Source organism: Desmodus rotundus, chromosome 6 (assembly GCF_022682495.2).
Source record: "Desmodus rotundus isolate HL8 chromosome 6, HLdesRot8A.1, whole genome shotgun sequence".
NCBI classification, from domain to species: Eukaryota; Metazoa; Chordata; class Mammalia; order Chiroptera; family Phyllostomidae; genus Desmodus; species Desmodus rotundus.
The window spans coordinates 110987160-111005411 of NC_071392.1; the positions used below are offsets into that span (position 1 = coordinate 110987160).

The following is an 18252-nucleotide window of genomic DNA, read 5'->3' on the forward strand; positions in this document are numbered from 1 at the left end:
TTTCTCCGTCTAACTTCACTTAGCATAATACCCTCTAAGTCCATCCATGTTTCTGCACGTGGTAAATTCTCATTCTTTTTTATGGCCACTCAGGTACTTAGGTTATTTCCATACCGTGGCTGTGGAAATAATGCTGCAGTGAGGATAGGGATGCATTTACCTTTTAGAATTAATGTTTTGGATTCCTTTGAATAAATATCCAGGAGAGGGATTGCTGGGTCACAGATTGCTGGATCATAAGGCTGTTCTATTTTTAATTTTTTGAAGAAACTCCATCTTGTTTTCTATAGTGGCTGCACCAATATACAATCCTCAGCAACACTTGTTTGTTGATTTACTGACGATGATAGCCTTTTGACAGGCGTGAGGCGATATCTCCTTGTGGTTTTAATTTGCATTTCTCTGATGATTAGTGACATTGAGTGTCTTTTCCATCTATTGGCCATTTGTATGTCCTCTTTGGAGAAGTGTCTATTCAGGTCCTCTGACCATTTTTTCATTGGATTGTTTGTTTTTTTTGGTGTTGCGTTGTGTGAGTTTTTCATAAATTTTGGATATTGACCCCTTATCACATGTATCATTGGCGAATATCTTCTCCCATTCAGTAAGTTGTCTTTTTGTTTTGTTGATTGTATTCCTTTTTTAAAAAAAGGTTTTATTTATTTTTAGAGAGAGAGGAAGGGAAGGAGTAAGACAGAGAGAGACATCGATGTGTGAGAGACACATCGATCAGTTGCCTCCCGCACACCCCCAACCGGGGACCCGGCCCACAACTCTGGCTTGTGCCTGGACCAGGAATTGAAATGGCGACCTTTCGATTTGCAGGCCGGCACTCAATCCACTGAACCACTCCAACCAGGAGAGTGATCTATTCAAAACATAAATTAGAGGATATGGTGTCCCTGCTTTCAGTCTCCAATGGCTTGTCAATACATCAAGCATAAAGACCCTAAAAATAAAAAAGAATCAAACCCCTGCCTAGGGCATGCCTTGGCTCCTGCTACCCACTCCATCTTTGTATTTTCTTTCTTCTACCACCCACCCGGTTCCAGTCACATTGGCCTTCTCAGTTTCTGAAACATCTATAACGCTTGTTCCTCCTTCAGGTTCCCCTACTAATTCCTCTAATTTTCCTTTAGCCAGTTTTTTTCATGATTGATATAATGAAAAAAAAATCTTTAATTTTTAAAAAAATCACCTCCTCTTAGAAGTCTTCTAGGATTTAGTGTCCATTTACTTTCCATTATGTTGGTCAGTTTAGCAGCTTCAATGAGAGTAAACAAACTTTTCCCACTTGGGTAGTCAGCATCTTCATTTCTTTTTTTTCTTATTTATTTGTTGATTGATTTTAGAGAGAGCGAGGAAGGGAGAGGGAGAGAGAAACAGCAATTTATAGTTCCACTTATTTATGCATTCAGTGGTTGATTCTCGTCTGTGCCCTGACTAGGGATTAAACCCACAACCTTGGTGTATCTGGACAATACTCTAAGTAACTGAACTCCCCAGCCAGGCCTGTGTATCCTCATTTCTCACAGTCTGATGCAATTCTTAACGGTCATTTACTGCTTCGTGCCTTCTCACGTAGAGATTTGTACGGCACACACCGTATGCCTGAGCTGGACACTACCAAACAGCACAGCACAACAGGCCCTGAAGTTGGATGACTCTGGGTTCAAATCAGTCCCAGCCCTGCCACTTCCAAGCTGTGTGACCTTGGACAAGCATTCCAGTTGTCCGCTGATGTGTAACAAACTGCCCCCACACTTAGTGGCTTGAAACAACAATATTTATTTTGCAGTTTGGGATGGCTCCTTTCTGCTGCTCTACTTGGAATTAGCTGGCGCGGTGCCAATGCTGGGGCTGAATTAGCTGAAGGTTTGCTCTCTCACGTATCTGGTGGTTAGCTGGGACCAGAGTCGGAGTCGTTGGCTGGAATACCTTCCCGTGGCCTCTCCACAAGAACTGGGCTTCCTCCTAACATGGTGGCTGGGTTCTGAGAGTAAACGGAGAGAGAGAAGGGGGGGATGGGGAGAGAGGGGGAAAGACAGACAGAGAGAGAGGGAGGGAAATTGCACTGGGTGGAGCCATACTGTCTTTCACAGCCTGGTGTTGGAAGTCACAATGTCACTTCTGCAGTCCTCTGTTGGTTGAGGCATCTACAAAGATCGACTCAGGTTCAAGGGGGAGGAAACACAGATCCCATCCCTCAAGCGGAGGAGTGTCAATGCTGCATAGTAAAAAGAGTATGGGATGAGCTGTGTATACTACTGTGCCTATCTTTGGAAAATAGTTAGCCACAAGTTCTACCCTTTATGCGATTCTGAGCTGAAGTGTTGAGCATGGAGCCTGGCAGAGTGAGTGCTGCAGGGTTAGGAAGCTGCAGACGGTCTCTCTGCCTGCAGGCAGCCAATTCTGGACGCTCAGCAAGTCTCCCTCCTTTTGCGGTTTCCCTGGGCTGAACTGAGCCTCAGTCCAGAGCCCCTACCTTGGCTCCACCCTACGCCAGGACCCCTTCCTACCAACGCCTTGCTATTCCCCAGGCTCTCCTGCAGATGTAATATGGATTAATGGCTCCCCTAAATCCAGAGACCCTCAGAGCAGGAAGGGCCTGCAGTTCCCCGCTCAGCCATGAGTGTCAGGGCTCAGACAGGACATGTGGGAGAGGGAGGACCTGGGCCCATGTCCAAGTGGGGAGATCATGGCCACTCTAATTTCAGGGCCATGTGTCAGTTAGGAGTGGGCGAGCCAGCCTGGTCTAGCATGTCCCCCCGGCCTGGATTCACACCATTCAGCATCTCCAAGCCCACATTCTGCACAGAGCAGAAACTGAATCACAGAGAGGGAAACAGCTTCCGAGAGCTCCACAGCACCGTTCTCTGTGCCAGACCAGAGTTACCTTATAAGAAACAGGAGCATCAGAGTTGGAAGGATCCCATCATCTGTTACAGCAGACTAGACCAGGTGGGGACTCTGAGTCCTAGGAGGTGGGGAGGGCCACCCTGGCCCTTGCCCCTGTGCCACACCATGCCACCCTGTTTGTGTGAAGCTTTTGGCCATCTCCCCCCATTTCTGTGTGTTCCAGGAGGCCAGGAACACGACACTGACAAGTCTACCACTGTGTGCTTCAGTGTCCCACCTGGTGCCTGTGGGCCAGGTGAGTGGACGGTCAGTGGGGGCAGGGGAGCTGGTGCCTCCAGGAGGGGGTTGAAATACCAGGAAAGAAGTGTTTCCCCTGAACTGAGTCTGTTCCTTCCTTACCTGGCTCAGTGGGGGGAACTTGGAGGAAGGATCTGAGGTGGAGAGGGCATTCACACACCTGGACACACCTAGATGGGTATGAAGCCATTCCAGGCGAGAGGGGATACCCTAGAAATGTATTCACCGCTGTGGGGGAGGTGAGACGGAAAATAAGAAGTGGACCTGGTGCCGGCTGCGCATCAAGGGCAGGAGGAGGTGAAGGAACAGGTTTGGGGGATGAGGAGTAAGGAGGAAATGGGCAGGAGGAGGAAGAAAGAAATGGAAAGAAGGGAGACCACTTCATCTTCCTGACCCACGGGAGGGGAGGGGAGGAGGGAACAGGGGGAGAAACAAGAGGGTGCAGAAGGGTAAATACAGCCCTATCCCGCACCCCAGTGGCAAGGGGCAGCTCCTGCCACCCTGAAGGTGAGTGGCCACCGGAGGGGCAGCCAAAGGACTTCCCCGGGCGGGTTCCGAGACAGGGAGTAGCCGCGAGGAGCCGGAAGGGGGAGGGGTTGGGGAGGAGTAACAGGCATGTGGGGAAGTCAACAGCCGCGGAGACAGCCCTGGAAGGAAAGAAAAGACTCCTCCAGAGCTAGGGCTCGGGTGTCGTCCGCAGTTGCTCTTGCGAGAGAACGTGTGGGGCTCAGGGCAACCGTCTGCAGCCCGTGCCAGCCACCCCCGGGGTCAGAACCTAATCCCAAAGCATCGCTATTCTGACACCTCCTGGAGGGCCGCCTCCATCTTAGCGGTGCGGAGCCCGAAACCGGGGTCTCGGAGGAGGGAGAATGTCTGAGATCACAGCCGGTCAGGGTGTGCAGGGCCACGCATGCACCCAAGGGCTCCGCGGTGCCTACGTCTCTGACGGGGAAGCTGAGGCAGAAGAGCGGAGCACGCCCATGAGGTGTGAGGTTTGAGGCTTGGGTTCCATTCCGGTCCTGCCAGTGACCGTGGGCTAAATCGCGAGTTTCCCCGGGGCTTCAGTCTATGAATCTGTACTATGGGATAATTGGTCTCGCTCTGCCCCGTTAAGTGGGCGGAGTTCGCGCACGCTCGGCAGAGCGGCCAGGGGCGAGGGACCGGTTGTGTACATGGATGCCTGTTCCTGCGTGCTGAGGTCCTCCCGGCCTCTACCTGGGAGTTCCCCCTCTCGCCGTTTGCGGGGCCCCTGCCGGGACCCAGGGCGCAGGGGAGCCCCCTCCGGGAGCGTTCCCCAGGCCCGCCAGGGAGGGGGCGGCGGCCGAGCGAACGAGGAGGGAGTCCGGGCCGCGGCAGCTCCTGCCCGCCTGACCCTCGAGGGGGTCGCTGTTGCCTCGCAGATCCCTCCCTCTCTCGCTGCCTGTGTCCCTCCCTGCCGCTCCCGCCGCGTCCGCCTTTTGTTCGCGGAGCCGCGCGCACCCGAGCGGAGGCGGCGGGGCGGGGAGCTGGCGGGGCTGCGCGGGGGGCGGGCCGCGCCGGGCGGAGCCGGGGCCGGAGCGGCATCGGGACTCGGAGCCCGAGGGAACGATCGGCGTGCAGGCAGCCGGGGCCCGAGTGCGCTCCGAGGGCGCGGCGAGGCCGAAGGGGCGGGCGCCGGGCGGAGCCGCAGCCGGAGCCGGGGCGCCTGGAGGCGAGCGGGCCGCTCCCTCCGAGCTCAGAGCAGCGGAGAGACCGTTCGACGAGGGCCGGGGCCTGAGCGCAGTGCCGGGGCTGAGGTGGGCCGGGAGGAACCGCGGCCCGAGTACCTGGAGCGGCACCCGGACCCTCCCCAGGGGTGCGGAGGCCGGGCGGGCCCGGGCCATGCGCGCCGCTCTCTGAGGCCAAGGGAGGCCGAGATGGAGGCGCCGGCGGGGGAGTCCCCGGCCCGGGGCTGCGGCCCCCCGCCCGCGCCCACCCCGGAGAGGAAGAAGAGCCACCGCGCGCCGTCTCCGGCCCGGCCCAAGGACGTGGCCGGCTGGTCGTTGGCCAAGGGCCGCCGCGGCCCAGGCCCGGGCGCTGCAGCCGCCTGCAGCGCCGCGTCCTCCGCGCGGTCCGACAAGAAGGGGCGCGCCGTGGCGCCCGGGACGCGGGGCTCAGGGACGCGGGTCGCGGGGGTCCGCACTGGAGTTCGTGCCAAGGGCCGCCCGCGCCCGGGTACCGGGCCGCGACCGCCTCCACCGCCCCCAAGCCTCACCGACAGCAGCTCGGAGGTGTCGGACTGTGCGTCGGAGGAGGCGCGCCTGCTGGGCCTGGAGCTGGCTCTGAGCAGCGACGCTGAGTCTGCGGTCGGGGGCCAGGCGGGGGCCCGCACGGGGCAGCCGCCCCACCCCGCGCCGCCCGCACAGCAGCCTCCGCGGCCGCCCGCCTCCCCCGATGAGCCGTCGATGGCCGCGTCGTCGGTGGGCAGCAGCCGCCTGCCTCTGAGTGCCTCACTCGCCTTCTCCGACCTCACCGAGGAGATGCTGGACTGCGGGCCTGGTGGCTTCGTTCGAGAGCTGGAGGAGCTGCGCTCGGAGAACGACTATCTCAAGGTTGGGGCGCTGATGGGGTAGAGGGAGGTCCTGGGAGGCGCCGGTTGTCACAGTCCCAAGGGGCTGAGGCACTAGCCGTCCCGCTACCCCATTGTACGAGCTGGAAAAGGGGCCTAAACCCTCGGAGACCACCCTGAGGTTGATCTAGGGCTCCCTCACGTCTCGCCTCTCATTTTACTTGGGAAACCCTCTCCTGTGAGGAAGCTGAATGAGGAGACTGGCCGAAGGGTTCTGATTTGGGAAGGGAGGAGGGGTGAGAAAACTGCTTTGCAGGATGCCTGCATGGCAGAGGGGCTGGACCTCTGGCTTCAGCTGCTCAGAATCCCCATCCCCAGGCCAGAGGGCAGGCCTTCGGTGGATCTCCTTTTTTGGGGCAGGCACTGGTGTGCGTGCTGCCACAGGGAGACCTGTGGCCAGCCCATGTCAAGGAGAGGGCGGAACACCACCCAGAGTCTGCTCAGGGCTTTCCCTGGCAGAGGCCTGTCCCCGCCTGCCTTTCAGGGCGGGTACTGTTTGAAAGCATGACATCTGGGAACATCCCTTTGGCTGGAGTCCGACTTCCGCCCAGTCTAACGGTCCCACAGCCTGCGAGGATGATGTCGTGGGAGAACCGGTTCAGAGGCAGCTTCCTAAATTCCTGCCTGAAAGGGGCATTTCCTCTAGACACTTGGGGGGCCTGAGAGCTGCCCTGGGAGGTCAGGCTTTGCCTTCCCCCTTTTAGTGAGCGTGAGCACCTGCTGGGCGCAGGCCAGGCTTGGCACTGTGGCAGCTTTAGGGACAACCCAGACCTCGTGTGTCGACCTTGGCCAGGCATCTTGGAAGTTTCCTGGGCTCTCATCTACTGCCGCTGGCTGGGCAGAGTTTGGGAGGAGGTTGAAATGGCACCTACTCTCGTCAGTTGATGGCCTGGCACGACATCCCGAGTGCCCCTGGCCGAGAGCCACGGAGCTAACAGTGCGCTGGTGATTTATGCTGGCCTGGCACCACTTAGCGTTGCATCGTGCCTCTCCTGGCCAAGTGCGCCTCCCTCCTGTCGGAGTGTTTGAGGTCTTGCTCAACCACGTCTCCCCCTCCCCATTTCCCCAGCACCTGCTATCCAGCATGTGTTCAGTACATGCTTGTAGAATAGAAGGACAGGGCCTGTCTCAGTCAGGATAATGCACCCCTGGTTAAGTCTTCCGAAAGCTGCTCAGTGTTGACAGGCAGGGGTTCATGCAGCTCCTGCAGTCTTCAGAAGCCAGTGGTGAGGAGAGGACAAGTAGAAGGTGGGTGGGAGGAGGGAGGCAAGCGACGAGGCCTGGCACTGCCCTCTTGGTGCTCTGAGCTGCTTCCTGTCCTTTCTGCTTGAGATGCTCTAAATGTAGACCCTGAAGTCCTCCCTCCCACCCCCTGCCTCCACTGTTCACCTTGGGTAGAGAAGATGGGCCTTAGAGCTTTGCTTCAGGATCCCCTCATGCACCCACCCCCGTGGCCTGCTGTCCATCCCGGGAAGTCACCAGGCAGAGTTCTGGGGTCCGTCTGAGCCACCCATTACTGTTCAGATGAAACACAGTCCCAAAGGGCTGGGGGTTGAGTCTTAGGTCTCCTAGGGGCCAGGGCCTGCTTGGGGACCTCCCACAGCCAAGGCCAAGGCTGAGCCTCAGCTTCTCCCGTTCGTGCAGTGTTTCTGGCTTTGTATGCAGGCCTCAAGCCGCTGTTGCATTTGAGGTCTGTAGCTTCCTGGCTTTGTGGTCTTGGTCAAGTTACTTAATGTCTCTGGACCTCAGTTTTCTCATTGTAAAAAGGCCCATCACCCGTTTTCCAGCCGTAAGGGTTAAATGAGATAATGTGTGCAAACACCACCAGAGCGTCTGGCGTGTAGTGAGCCTCGGATGAGAGTAGCTGTCATCACTGCTATTCTCAAGTGGTATGTGACACATTTCCATGGACGCCTTTTATGTTCTCTTGTGGATTCTGTGGGGGCAGAGTAGATCCTCCTCCCCATCTGCAGCAGGCTGGGCTCTTTCTCCTGACTTCTCATTCATTCACCAACTATTTATTTAGTGCTTACTGTGTACCAGACACTAGTGCAGATCGGGGGGGTAGGGGCATGCAGCCGTGGACAAGGATGAGGTGTCTGTTTTCCTGGAGCATTGGGTCTAGTCGGGGAGGCTGGGATTAAACAGTAGTCATACAGCAAATCACAATATGGGTCACAATAAGGGTACAGTGTGCCAAGAGCACATGGAGATGGCTCTGGGGGCGCTCAGAGAGGCCTAGGGCTGACGGTTGATATATGGAGCCAGCTGAAGTAGAGAAAAGCTAGTTGATTTCGAGAAACAGCAAGCATCTAGGCTGGAAGAAGAAGGAGCTTGGATGAGAGGCAAGCAGGGCCAGAGTGCACAGTTCTCGCTGTGCACACTTGGGTTGGTCCCTGAACTTCTCCAGAGCTTTGTTGAACCCAGCTGCCAGCCTCGCAGAGGCGAGGTGGAAATCTGGTGATTGAAGGTGTACTACAAGTATAGGAGCCAACACGGGAGGCGTGGATGTGTTCGTTCTGCAGACGGGGAACCGTGGCCAGGGCGGCGAAGGGCTGGCAGGTCCCAGAGCCAGTTCTCCAGGCAGCAGCGCTCTCTTGACACACTTCCTGCCCCTCTGGGCCACTTGGCTTCTAAGATGCATGAGCTGAGTTACCAGGAGAAGGAATCTAGATCCCTAGTGTGTCCCCTGCAGGCCCCGTGCTCCTTGGCTTGAGTCCCATAGAGTCTGGTGGGGCCCTGTTCGGGCTCATCTTCCAGCGGTGGGGGACACTGGGAATTGTCAACTGGTGATGGCAGATCTCTTGTCACATGACGCCTGCCCTGGGGCCCAAGTGGGGCGAGTGTGGGCAGCTCTCCCCCAGTGACATGGTAGAAGGAGCTGCTGCAGGGAAGGGAGTAAGCTCATTGTCACCTGAGTTATTCAGAGAGTCTGGGCGACCTCGCATGTTTGGATGAAGACATGGCGTTGGTGGAAAGCAGCCTGTAAACTGCACAAAGTGCGGGTGGTCGTGATCACTCGAGGAGGATACAGGGGGAGACTCATGTGCTGGCTCCAGTGGAGCTGCCTGACCTCGGGGTCCCTTCCAGCCAAGGAAGTCTGCCGGTTATTCACCTTTGCAGTTTCAGGGTTCTGAGATGCGGCTTTAGCTGCAGAGCAGACACAGGGACTGTATTTGACCTTCAGGGCCCTGGTGGTCTGAGATCTTCCAGCTCCCCATCACCACTGACTGTCACCCCCCACACGGTGAGGACCTGCTGGGGACCCACCAGGTGTGGATGGAAGAATCTGAGCAGAGGAGCCCAAAGACCTGGCTTTGAGACCTAAGTCTGCCTTTTACTGTGTGGCCATGGGCAAGTCACGTGGCCTGTCTGAGCTGCTTTTTTTTTTCATCTACATAATTAAGATTATGGAACCTGCCTGGGCAACTACATAGGATCGTTGTCAGGACTAAGGAAGGTGTGAATATTCAAGAAAGCATTTTACAAGCAGTGAAATCCTTCATCTCTTGGGGAATTGTTCATATTTTAACCAATGAGTAGACAGGATGTCTGTGTTTTCATTCTTGGGGGAGCTGGGAGAAGCCCAGAGGGTGGGTCCCCTTAGCTGTAGGATATTAATAAATCGGGAGCTGCTCCAGGAAGGACAAAAAGGTATGATCACATTCCATGCTGCGTGTGCTCCATGGAGCAAAGCCTTCCTACCCCCTTGCAGGGGATTTGAGTGTTTGAAGTGCAGCCAATCGAGATGTCAGCCCAGAAGGGCCCAGCGGAAGCATCTAATCCACCCCCAGCTCCCATTGAACATTTGGGTAAATGGAGGCTCCAGGGCACACAGCCAGGATTCCAAACCTCATTGGTCTACCTCTGGGTCCTCCTCTTTCTGCAGGACGACTGGAACAGTGTGAGCTTTTGCTTGCTAACAGTGCATCTAGTCTGGGGTACATGGGCTGGTGCAAGGAATCCTGTTGTGTGCCAGGCTCTAGGCAAAAACTGGCTGGGAATGCGGAGAATAACACGCTGGGACCGGGGCGTCTGGAGCCCGCAGGTGGGGATGGGGTGCGTGTGTGTGCAGACATGTATGTGAATATGTGCCGGCACTGATGCAAACTGTACTGGGATCAGGGATCTGAGATCCTGGAGGAAGTGATGGGGGTTTGGATCCAACCTTCAGGGTTTGATAAGGGTTGGGCTGAAGCCCAGGGTGCTGGAATGTTAGAGGCGGCCTGGGGACCCCCAGACCACTGATCCCTGGACTTTTTGGCTCTTGTTAAACTGTCAATCACTTGTGATGTGCCCAGCTCTGGGCTAAGTAAGCCCTTTAACCTCATAGCGGTCCTGTGTGGAAGGGTCTGGTATCAGACCCCTTGGACAAACGAGGAAACCAAGAGGCTATGAAGCATGGCCAAGGTCGCACGGCTGATGTACTTGCAGACCACCCTAGACAGCCCTTCTCCCGTCGCTGTTCCATTCTCTCTCACATAGGAGGCAGCTTCAGTTTCACAGAGCAGGGTTCTTGACGCCTTTGTCAGTCACAAGCTGTGTGACCCGGGGTGAAATACTCCACCTTTCTGAGCCCGTTTCTTCTCCTGTAAAATGGGGGGTAAGCCTGCTTGCCCCAGGGTCACGGGGATGCTTTTCACTGTGATGATATAGATCAAGGGCACAGTAAATGTCACTGCCTCTCTCAGTCCTCACCTTTCTCTTACCTGCTTCTCTAGACACCCATTCATTCATTCATTCATTCATTCAACACATGTTTTCTGAGTGCCTCCTGGGTACCAGGCCAGCAAGTTGTGAAGTTCTTCTCTGCTCCTGGAAGCTTTAGGGGGAGGGCTCCAGTCTGTCTGTCACTGGATGGGGGAGGGGTGGTCATCATGGTCAATAAAGCTGCTGGCTGGTCCCTTCCCTGAGTCCCAGCCCTCCCTTGGCATTTGAGAGGTGGCCCAGGAGAAGCGTGGGTCTTTAAGAATCCTCGGCAGTTTGCCTGTCATGGCAGGGTGGTATTGGGGGGGGGAGTGGGTAGCTCCAGTGAGATGGAAAATGAGATGGAAAATGTGAGGCGGCGGCTGCTGGGGCCTGAGGGGACACGGCTCCCAGGGCTCCCAGCATTCCTCGCAGAGGGGCTGGGCCTGTGTCCCTGGGCACACTCTGGCGAGCGCACACACACACACATGCATTCACAGCTTGTGCCCAGAAATCCACACACCCAGTGGCACGCTCTCGTTGTGTGCTTCCCGAGGCACGGCTCCAGACACATTAGAGAGGAGACGCGCGCAGAGAAGTGCACCGACCCAGGCAGACGTATGGCCTCCCATCTCGTCATCACACCTGCACGTTACCGAACAGACACAGCAGACACTAACGCCCTCTAGGAAGACCCAGCTCAGAAACACACCCTCGCACACACCGTGCACCCCCCTGACGTGCGTGGCCATGTCCCGGAGATGGACACACAGACGCATTACACTCAGGCTCTAGCATCCATGGAAACCCACAGGTCGGCCCCTGCCAGGTGGGCACAGAGGTAAGCTCGCAGCCCGGTTACCCCTACGGCCTCTCCCCCAAGGAGAGCAGCAGAGGCTCTTGCTCGCACAGCACCTGGGCTCACAGACACACCCCGGAGAAACACGTGGCCACGTACGCACAAGGGTGTCAGACTTGTAGCTTTTGCTAACGGGAGCTGAAGACCTACCAGCCCAGGTGCCCAGGCGCGTGCGCGTACACACACAAACACACACACACACACTGGCAGCGATGTTTCACCCACACAGAAACACAGGAAATCCTGGTCCGTGTCTCCCTGGAGCTAATGTGTACAAACTACTGTTTTTAGCCCCTCTACAAGGCTTCCTTCCACAGGGCTTCTGGGAACCATGAGTATGATTTTGTGACCTGGGTCCGAGGCCCTAGGAAACCTGGCTGGGGCTGGGTGGTAGGTGGCGGGGGGGCTGGCAGGTCACCAAGTCAAGTGAAGCTGCACCAAAGGCCCTTAGGTGCTCCGCATTTGGGCCTGGGCCCAGTGGACTGAGTGGCATGGAGCACCGGTCAGGCCTGCGCACGGGAGAAACACTGCCCAGGGGCAACTCCCTTCTAATCTCTTCAGGATTTCCGGCTCGCCCTCGTCTCCCTCCTCCTGCCCCTCTTTCCTCACTGGGGGCCGTGGAGAGCCCAGTCACTCCCTGCCTAAAGCGAGCCCTGTCCCGCGTGCCGACCAGTGAAGGAGGCCAGGGTAGAGGAGTTGGAGGAGATGTGGGCATTCAGAGGAGAGGCCTGGAAGGTTTCCTGGAAGAGGGGGCCTTGGAGCTGAGGAGTCAGCCTGGAGTGGTTGTCTGTGTGTCCAGCTGTTGGAACAGTGCCTGACATGTCGTAGGGACTCGGTCAATGTTTGTTGCGTGATTGAATGAAAGGCAGTGACCAGGGTCTGCAGGTGTGCTGCGGGCAGGCTGCAGGCTTGAAACTTGAGAGCGGAGGGAGTGGCGGGCGGGGCCGTGGTGAGGGAGAGACTGAGAGAGGCATTGAGTGCAGAGCTGAGGCTATGTGAATGCCTTGACGAGAGGGGGCACACTGACCTATAGCAAGGCTAGGAGCTGCCCCCTTTCCATGTGTCTGTAGTGCTGAGTACAAGGCTCAGGGGTCCAGGCTGGGAGGGAGGGAGGCTGTGTGGTCTCACGGACAAATTCTGCCTTTGGAGTCAGGTCTGGGGCCAAACCTTGCTTTGTCACCTACTCCCTGTGCCTGATCTCCTCCACGTGCAAATCCCCATATCAAACTTGTCTTCCTGTCAGTGAAATGGGAACTTAATCCCTTTTTTTGCAGGAAATTCTGGAGAATTAGTGTTTAGTTATAGGGTGCTTCCAGCACTGTCCTGGGCACAGAGGAGGGGAGTGATCCCTCAGGGTGGAGGGAGTTCCCCATGGCTCCAGGCAGGGGCTGGACCAGCAGCCAAGGTTATTACTAAGGTCATTACCCTCCTCATCCCCGTGCCCCAAAGGAATGACCTCATCTGTGGTCACATTCTCTGCCCTCTGGTGCCAGAAGGAACTTGGAGCTGGGGTGGGGGAAGAGTCAGGGACCTTGGAGTGTTTGGGGCCAGGCTGACCCTGGCATTCACTAGAGTCCCACAGGTCTGCATTCTCAGCAGACTGTACTGGCCTTTCCAAGGAGTGGCAGGGGGCAGAGAAGGTCCAGCCCTTCCCTAGTGTCCAAGGCGGCTGAGAGTGCTGTGGTTTAGAGCCAGGCAGACCTGGGCTGGAATCCTGGCTCCGCCTTGTCCTCTGTGAGCTTCCCCTTTATGGGCCTCAGTCTCCTCGTCTGTGAAGCTGCGATGCTGATGGTACTCACCCTGCAGTGTTGCCGTGAGGACGGCGTCAGAGAACGCGTGTTTGTGAGGATCCGCCGGAGCAGCTCAGGGTGAGGGCTCCCAGCTGACTGCCCTCCTGACTCAGTGGGTCTCTCTGACTGCCTCTGGGCCCCGGGTCCTTGGTGGCGCTGCTGTGCCTGGCTCTGGGTGGGGGTAGAGGCACGGAGCAGGGGCCTGGGAGGTGTGTGTGGAGCTGAACAGCATCATGGGCTTCCCCAGACACACCTCTATCTCGTGTCCCCCCTTTCCTCCCCTCCCCAGACTTCTCGGGGCAGCCGAGGCCAGTGCTGCCGGCTCTGTAACCCAGAAGACTCCTGTGCTAGTGGAGGGTCGTCTTGGGGTTCCCAAGCGTAAAATCAATTTGGGGTGCCACAGCCAAACTGGACCAGCCCAACATTTCCTCTGGTTTTGCCTCAGATACACCCGAGACCTTCTGGGTCAGCTGCATCAGCCTCTCCCCTCTGCACCTCTCCGTGGCCCTGCCCAAGTGCCTGAGCAGCCTGCGTGGTCCTGCCTCCCTCAGCCTCGCCCTTGTTCCTCCACCCAAGCTCCCAGTGCTCCATGCACCCCAGGCCTCTGCTCCTGGGCTGTAGTTCCCGCCGGAGGGCCTTTGCACTTGCTAGGTCTGCTCCCCCTTCCCTTGGTTCCGTCCTCCACCTTCGTGCATTCATCTCCAGGCCAGGCTCCTGTGTTAGACACCTAGAGCTTCCTGTAGGCTCCTTCGGGGGATTTGCCTCAACTGTAATTAGGTTATTAATTGGGTAATTACAGGTTTCCCAGCAAGTCCCTCCCTCCGTGTATTCAACACTAGGGCAGAGACCTGACCAGGGCAGGATTTAGTTCATGCCTTTTACACAGGTATCAACTGAGGCTCAGAGAGGTCAAGGAGATGGTCAAAGGTCACACAGCCGTCAAGAGGCAGAAGGACTGGGGTCCTGTGCAGCTCTTTCCAGATGGCCGGGCAGGGGCAGGGGCAGGAGCAAAGGCTCTGCACTGTGAAGGGCCAGGGGTGCTGGCTCCTCAGGCTGTGTGGTCCAGGCCCGAAGACCTCAGAGCCCTTTTTTCTTCCTGCTCAGAGATTTGGCTGCAGCCCAGAGGCCGTTTAGGAGATGTTTTAAACACATCCAGATCCAAATACTGCCTTCCTTCCTGTTCACAGAGGAAGGACAGTAGGGACAAGGGCAGGGGCCCTTCCTATGAGCGCCTGTCCCCCACCCAGAGGCAGTGGGGGCTGCAGATGTCTCCCTGCTCTGTCTGGTGAAGCCTGGAATGGGGCAGTGACAAGCCAGGCCTGATCTCTCCCCCAGCACATGCACACGCGGGCACGCTCCCATGCACAGCTCCCCAGCAGAGGGAGCATCTGTGGGGTCAGTCACAGAGCTGTTCCAGATCTGGGGGTAGGGGGTGTGTCCTCTCCTGATTGGCTGTGGAGCCTTTATCTTTCTGAGCCCCCATTTACTTACCTGAAAAATGGGCATAAAACAATAGCGCCCCTCCAGAGGACTGTTGTTGAGCACAAGATAATGGGCTTCCCCTCAGAGTGCCTGACACACGGTAAGCCCCTGCAAATATGAGCTATAATTGCTGTCGCTGTGGTCCCACTATAGGGACTCTGTAGTCTAGTTTTTCAGAGCTCAGACTGAACTCAGTGTCCCCCTTACTGTGTGACTTTGGGCAACAAAGTTGACCTTTCTGACCTCGGTTCCCCATCAGTCCGATGGAGCTGGCAGAGACAGGAGGTGACCTGTGCTGCCTTTCATGTGGCTGGCAGAGGGGGTGTGCTCTGGCGGCAACCTGTCCGTTATTTATTGGGGGTCAGGATGCAAGTCTAGGACCCTGGTCTTCCCTCGTGACCCTCTGAGTCACTGGACGAGGCGGCCTCTGGGCCAGCTGGAATAGGGGCATTGCGTGGCACAGCAGTGCCTGCTTGGGCTTCCCGGCCCACCTTCCTCAGGACCCTGGACCCTCACTCCCCCAAAACGAGAGCCCAGCTTCCATCCAAGGAGGCTAAGCTGGACTGAGCTCTGGGCTGGGAGACAAGAGCCCAGAGTCCCTTCCTGCTCAACTGTGGACCCTCTAGGGGACTGTGGGATTGTCCCAGTCCACCTCCAGGCCTCAGTGTCTCTGTCTGTGAAAAGATGGAGTCTTGGGGTTCCCCTGGCCCTACTGCTATGCCCAGAGTCTTTGCCTTGGAGCTGGGAGGAAGTGGAGCTTTGTGGAGCCTTCTGCCCTCCTTGGGGTCCAAGTACGATGATCTCATCTGGAGAGTTGACAGACCCTGGGGGATGGGCAGAAGGGACAGCAGATGGCTGCCCTGGCCTCTCGGGGGTGCTGGCATGCCGCCCCTGTGGCCACTGCTGGCCCACCCTGCAGGTCAGGCCTTCTGGGCTGGGCTGAGTGGTCCGGGCCAGAGCCAGGGTGGCAGATGGGTAGGCAGCCTGGGCTTTGGCCCGAGGGAGGGACTGTGGTGACCAGGGCAGTGTGGGAGAGGGCGGCCCACACAGAGGCTCCTGTTCCTCCACAGGGTGGGTGCTGTCCCACAGAGCAAAGGTTCTGGATCCCTCAGTTCAGCTCTCACTCTTCCTGGGTCCGTTTGCCCATTAGCCAGTCAGGTCCCTGGAACCTGGGGAGGAAGTGGTCTGTTGGGTAAGGTTTGGAGTCTGGCAGGGATGCGCCCCAGGAGTGCACTGGGGTCCGAAGCCTCCATGGGCATTAGCTCTACAGAACCAGAGAATTAAATGCAGACGCAGCTGCGCTGACTAGAAGTGGCTTCCTGCAGGGGAGTGGAACGGGATGGTAGCCTTCCCCTGCCAGGACCCGTCATTTCATTCAGCGGCTGTTTATTGAGCTGTTCCTTTGCGTGCCACGCACCGTGCTGGTCTCTCCCCACCTGAAGTTCACGACGTAGTGGTAGAAACCTGCATTCCCTAAGCAAACAGACCAATAAGTAAAATAATTAAGATCACAAATAAACCTGCAGTACAGTCGCTGAAAGAAACACGGGTTTGAGGTGGACACAGTGGGCCTTGAGGAGGCTGGAAGACTTCTCTGAGGAGGTGGCATGGAGGGGAGCAGGTCGTGCAGAGGTGCAGGGCAGGGAAGGCAGACAGAGGGAATGGCAAGGGCAGAGGTGGGACAGGCCAGGTGTCTTCTGGCTGCGAGGAGAAGCCCCGAGTGGCTGGGATGTAGCCAACAAGGGTGCGGCGGGGGGCGGACATGAAGATGGAGAAGTGGGCAGAGATCTGGCTTTTGTTGGCTTGCAGGCCGGATAATTTACGTAGAGTAAAATGGGTTTTGATGGATGCACGCAGTTCTGTAAGCACCACCAGCATCGCCCCTGACATGCCCCTGACATGCCCCTGTGCCCCTTTGTGGTCAGTCCCTCCTGCCGCCCCCAGCCTCTGACAGCCGCTGACCTGTTTTCTGTCCCTGTAGTCGTGCCTTTTCCAGGACGTCGTGTAAATGGCACCGTGCAGTGTGCAGCCTGCTGAGCCCGGCTGCCTTCACCTCGCTCACAGATCTGAGCTTCGTTCCCACTGTGGTCCTGGAGGTCCGTTCCTTGTTATTGCCGAGTAGTATTCCATTCACCATGGATCTGTTCACCAGCTGAGGGACAGTTGGGCTGTTTCCAGATTTTGGTGGTTATTGGAGGGTTTTAAACAGGAGAGAGATGAGGTTAAAAAAGAAATCACTCCCTCTACAGTGTGGAGAACAAACTAGCGGGGAGCAAACTGGCCATCATGTGGATTAAATCCAATGACTCTGTGAGCGACCTGGCCCACCACAGATACTCACTAATTGTTCTTACAGAAGGGCGGTGCCCCCGGGGCAGCTGGGGAAGCTTCTTGGTCGAAGTGGCATTTGAGGTGGAGGGGTGAAGAGGTGGAGACAGGTGCAGAGTGGAAGGCGGTCGAGATATCGGTTCCCCGTTCCTGACCCAGCCTTGTGTACCAGGCTTTCTGGAATGTGGTCTGCAGGGCCCACTTAGCATCCCCGGGGGTGCTGGGCAAACAGGCACCTCCCATGGGGCACAACAGGGGCTGACTCCCGGGTAGGAGATGGCCAGGGGACTTCTGTTCTGGAACAGTCCCCCTGGGGTGGCTGGTTAAGAGGTGGCCTCCTCCTGCCTTCAAGAACCTCCTGCGCCCTCAGGGCCAGCTGGGAGCTGTTGTTGGGGTTCACACCACCCATCGCCACTTGCTGTCTTTCTGTAGAGGGGCCTCCTATCCAGTCACTTTCATTCCCAGCCCCGCAGGTCAGGTGACCATCTCATCATCCACTCCTGCAGACGGTTCCATCAGACCCGTGCGTCTGGAGCCTCTTGCCCGTGTCCCAGTGGGCCCCACGCCGAAACTTCCCGTCTGCCCTCACTGTACAAAGATTGACCTTCTCACGTCGATGTATGTTTCCCACAGAAGGCGTTCGTTCCTGGAACGTTTAAAATGTGCCTTGAGAGCGGAGCTCTGCTCTTCCAGCTTTAGGTCCGGATGGTGCAGAGCCAGGGCCTCGCAGATGAGGCAGCTGTGGAGAAAACGGAGGCTCCGTCTTATCTTGTGCCTTAAGCTCTCTGCTGAGAATAATTCTCAGAGTAATGTTTTTAAATATTTGAAATAAACTCTAGAGGAAACCAAATGTAGTTTTTGAATTATATTTTTAAATTATGCTATAGTAATATGTGTGTTTATCAACTCATCAGATCTGGGGGCAGGTCTGCTTACTACTGTAATTTCAAAGCGCTGATGAGTGTAAACGGTATTTCGACACTTCTGCAACCACTCTTAGGTGCTATGGAAATACCCGTGGAAATACCTGTGGTTTCTTTTGGTGGCCAAGTCACAGGCACTGCCACTGGAATGGTGGCTTGATCAGAATGGAAGCACATGGTGATCTGTAGGTAGAGGTTAGTGAAAATAAAGACGTAATTTGTTTTCTTCCCACCCACATTCGTGTACAGCCTGAGTTCTGGTGAACACGAAGGACCCCGAAGTTCACAGTTGGAGCCCTGCTGGGAGGGCCCTCTGAGGGGCTGTGGGCCCGGCCCCCCCTTCCCTGTCTCTCCCAGTTCTCCGTCTCTGGAACAGGGTGGTGAATCCTCTCCTGCCTGTCTGTGGGGTTTCTGGGAGGACCCATGAGATGATCCAGATGG

The 18252-nt window shown here is 56.7% G+C and overlaps 1 protein-coding gene and 1 long non-coding RNA gene across 3 annotated transcripts in view; one reads left to right on the forward strand and one right to left on the reverse strand.

The window, feature by feature from the left end:
* Positions 1 to 1804: 1804 nt before the first annotated feature.
* LOC128781184 (uncharacterized) lies at positions 1805 to 5455 on the reverse strand. The gene is made up of 3 exons (XR_008427082.1): positions 5390 to 5455; positions 2091 to 2227; positions 1805 to 1993 (listed from the first exon to the last, which is right to left on the reverse strand). It is a non-coding gene; the product is annotated as an uncharacterized lncRNA (long non-coding RNA).
* Positions 4128 to 18252, forward strand: part of MTCL2 (microtubule crosslinking factor 2) — a 68410-nt gene continuing 54285 nt past the window's right edge. For both annotated transcript variants that reach the window (XM_024559611.4, XM_045194616.3), the window contains exon 1: positions 4128 to 5726. In XM_024559611.4, the coding sequence (XP_024415379.3) occupies positions 4329 to 5726 (1398 nt within the window). In that variant the 5' untranslated portion in view covers positions 4128 to 4328. The remainder of the gene's footprint in view (positions 5727 to 18252) is intronic.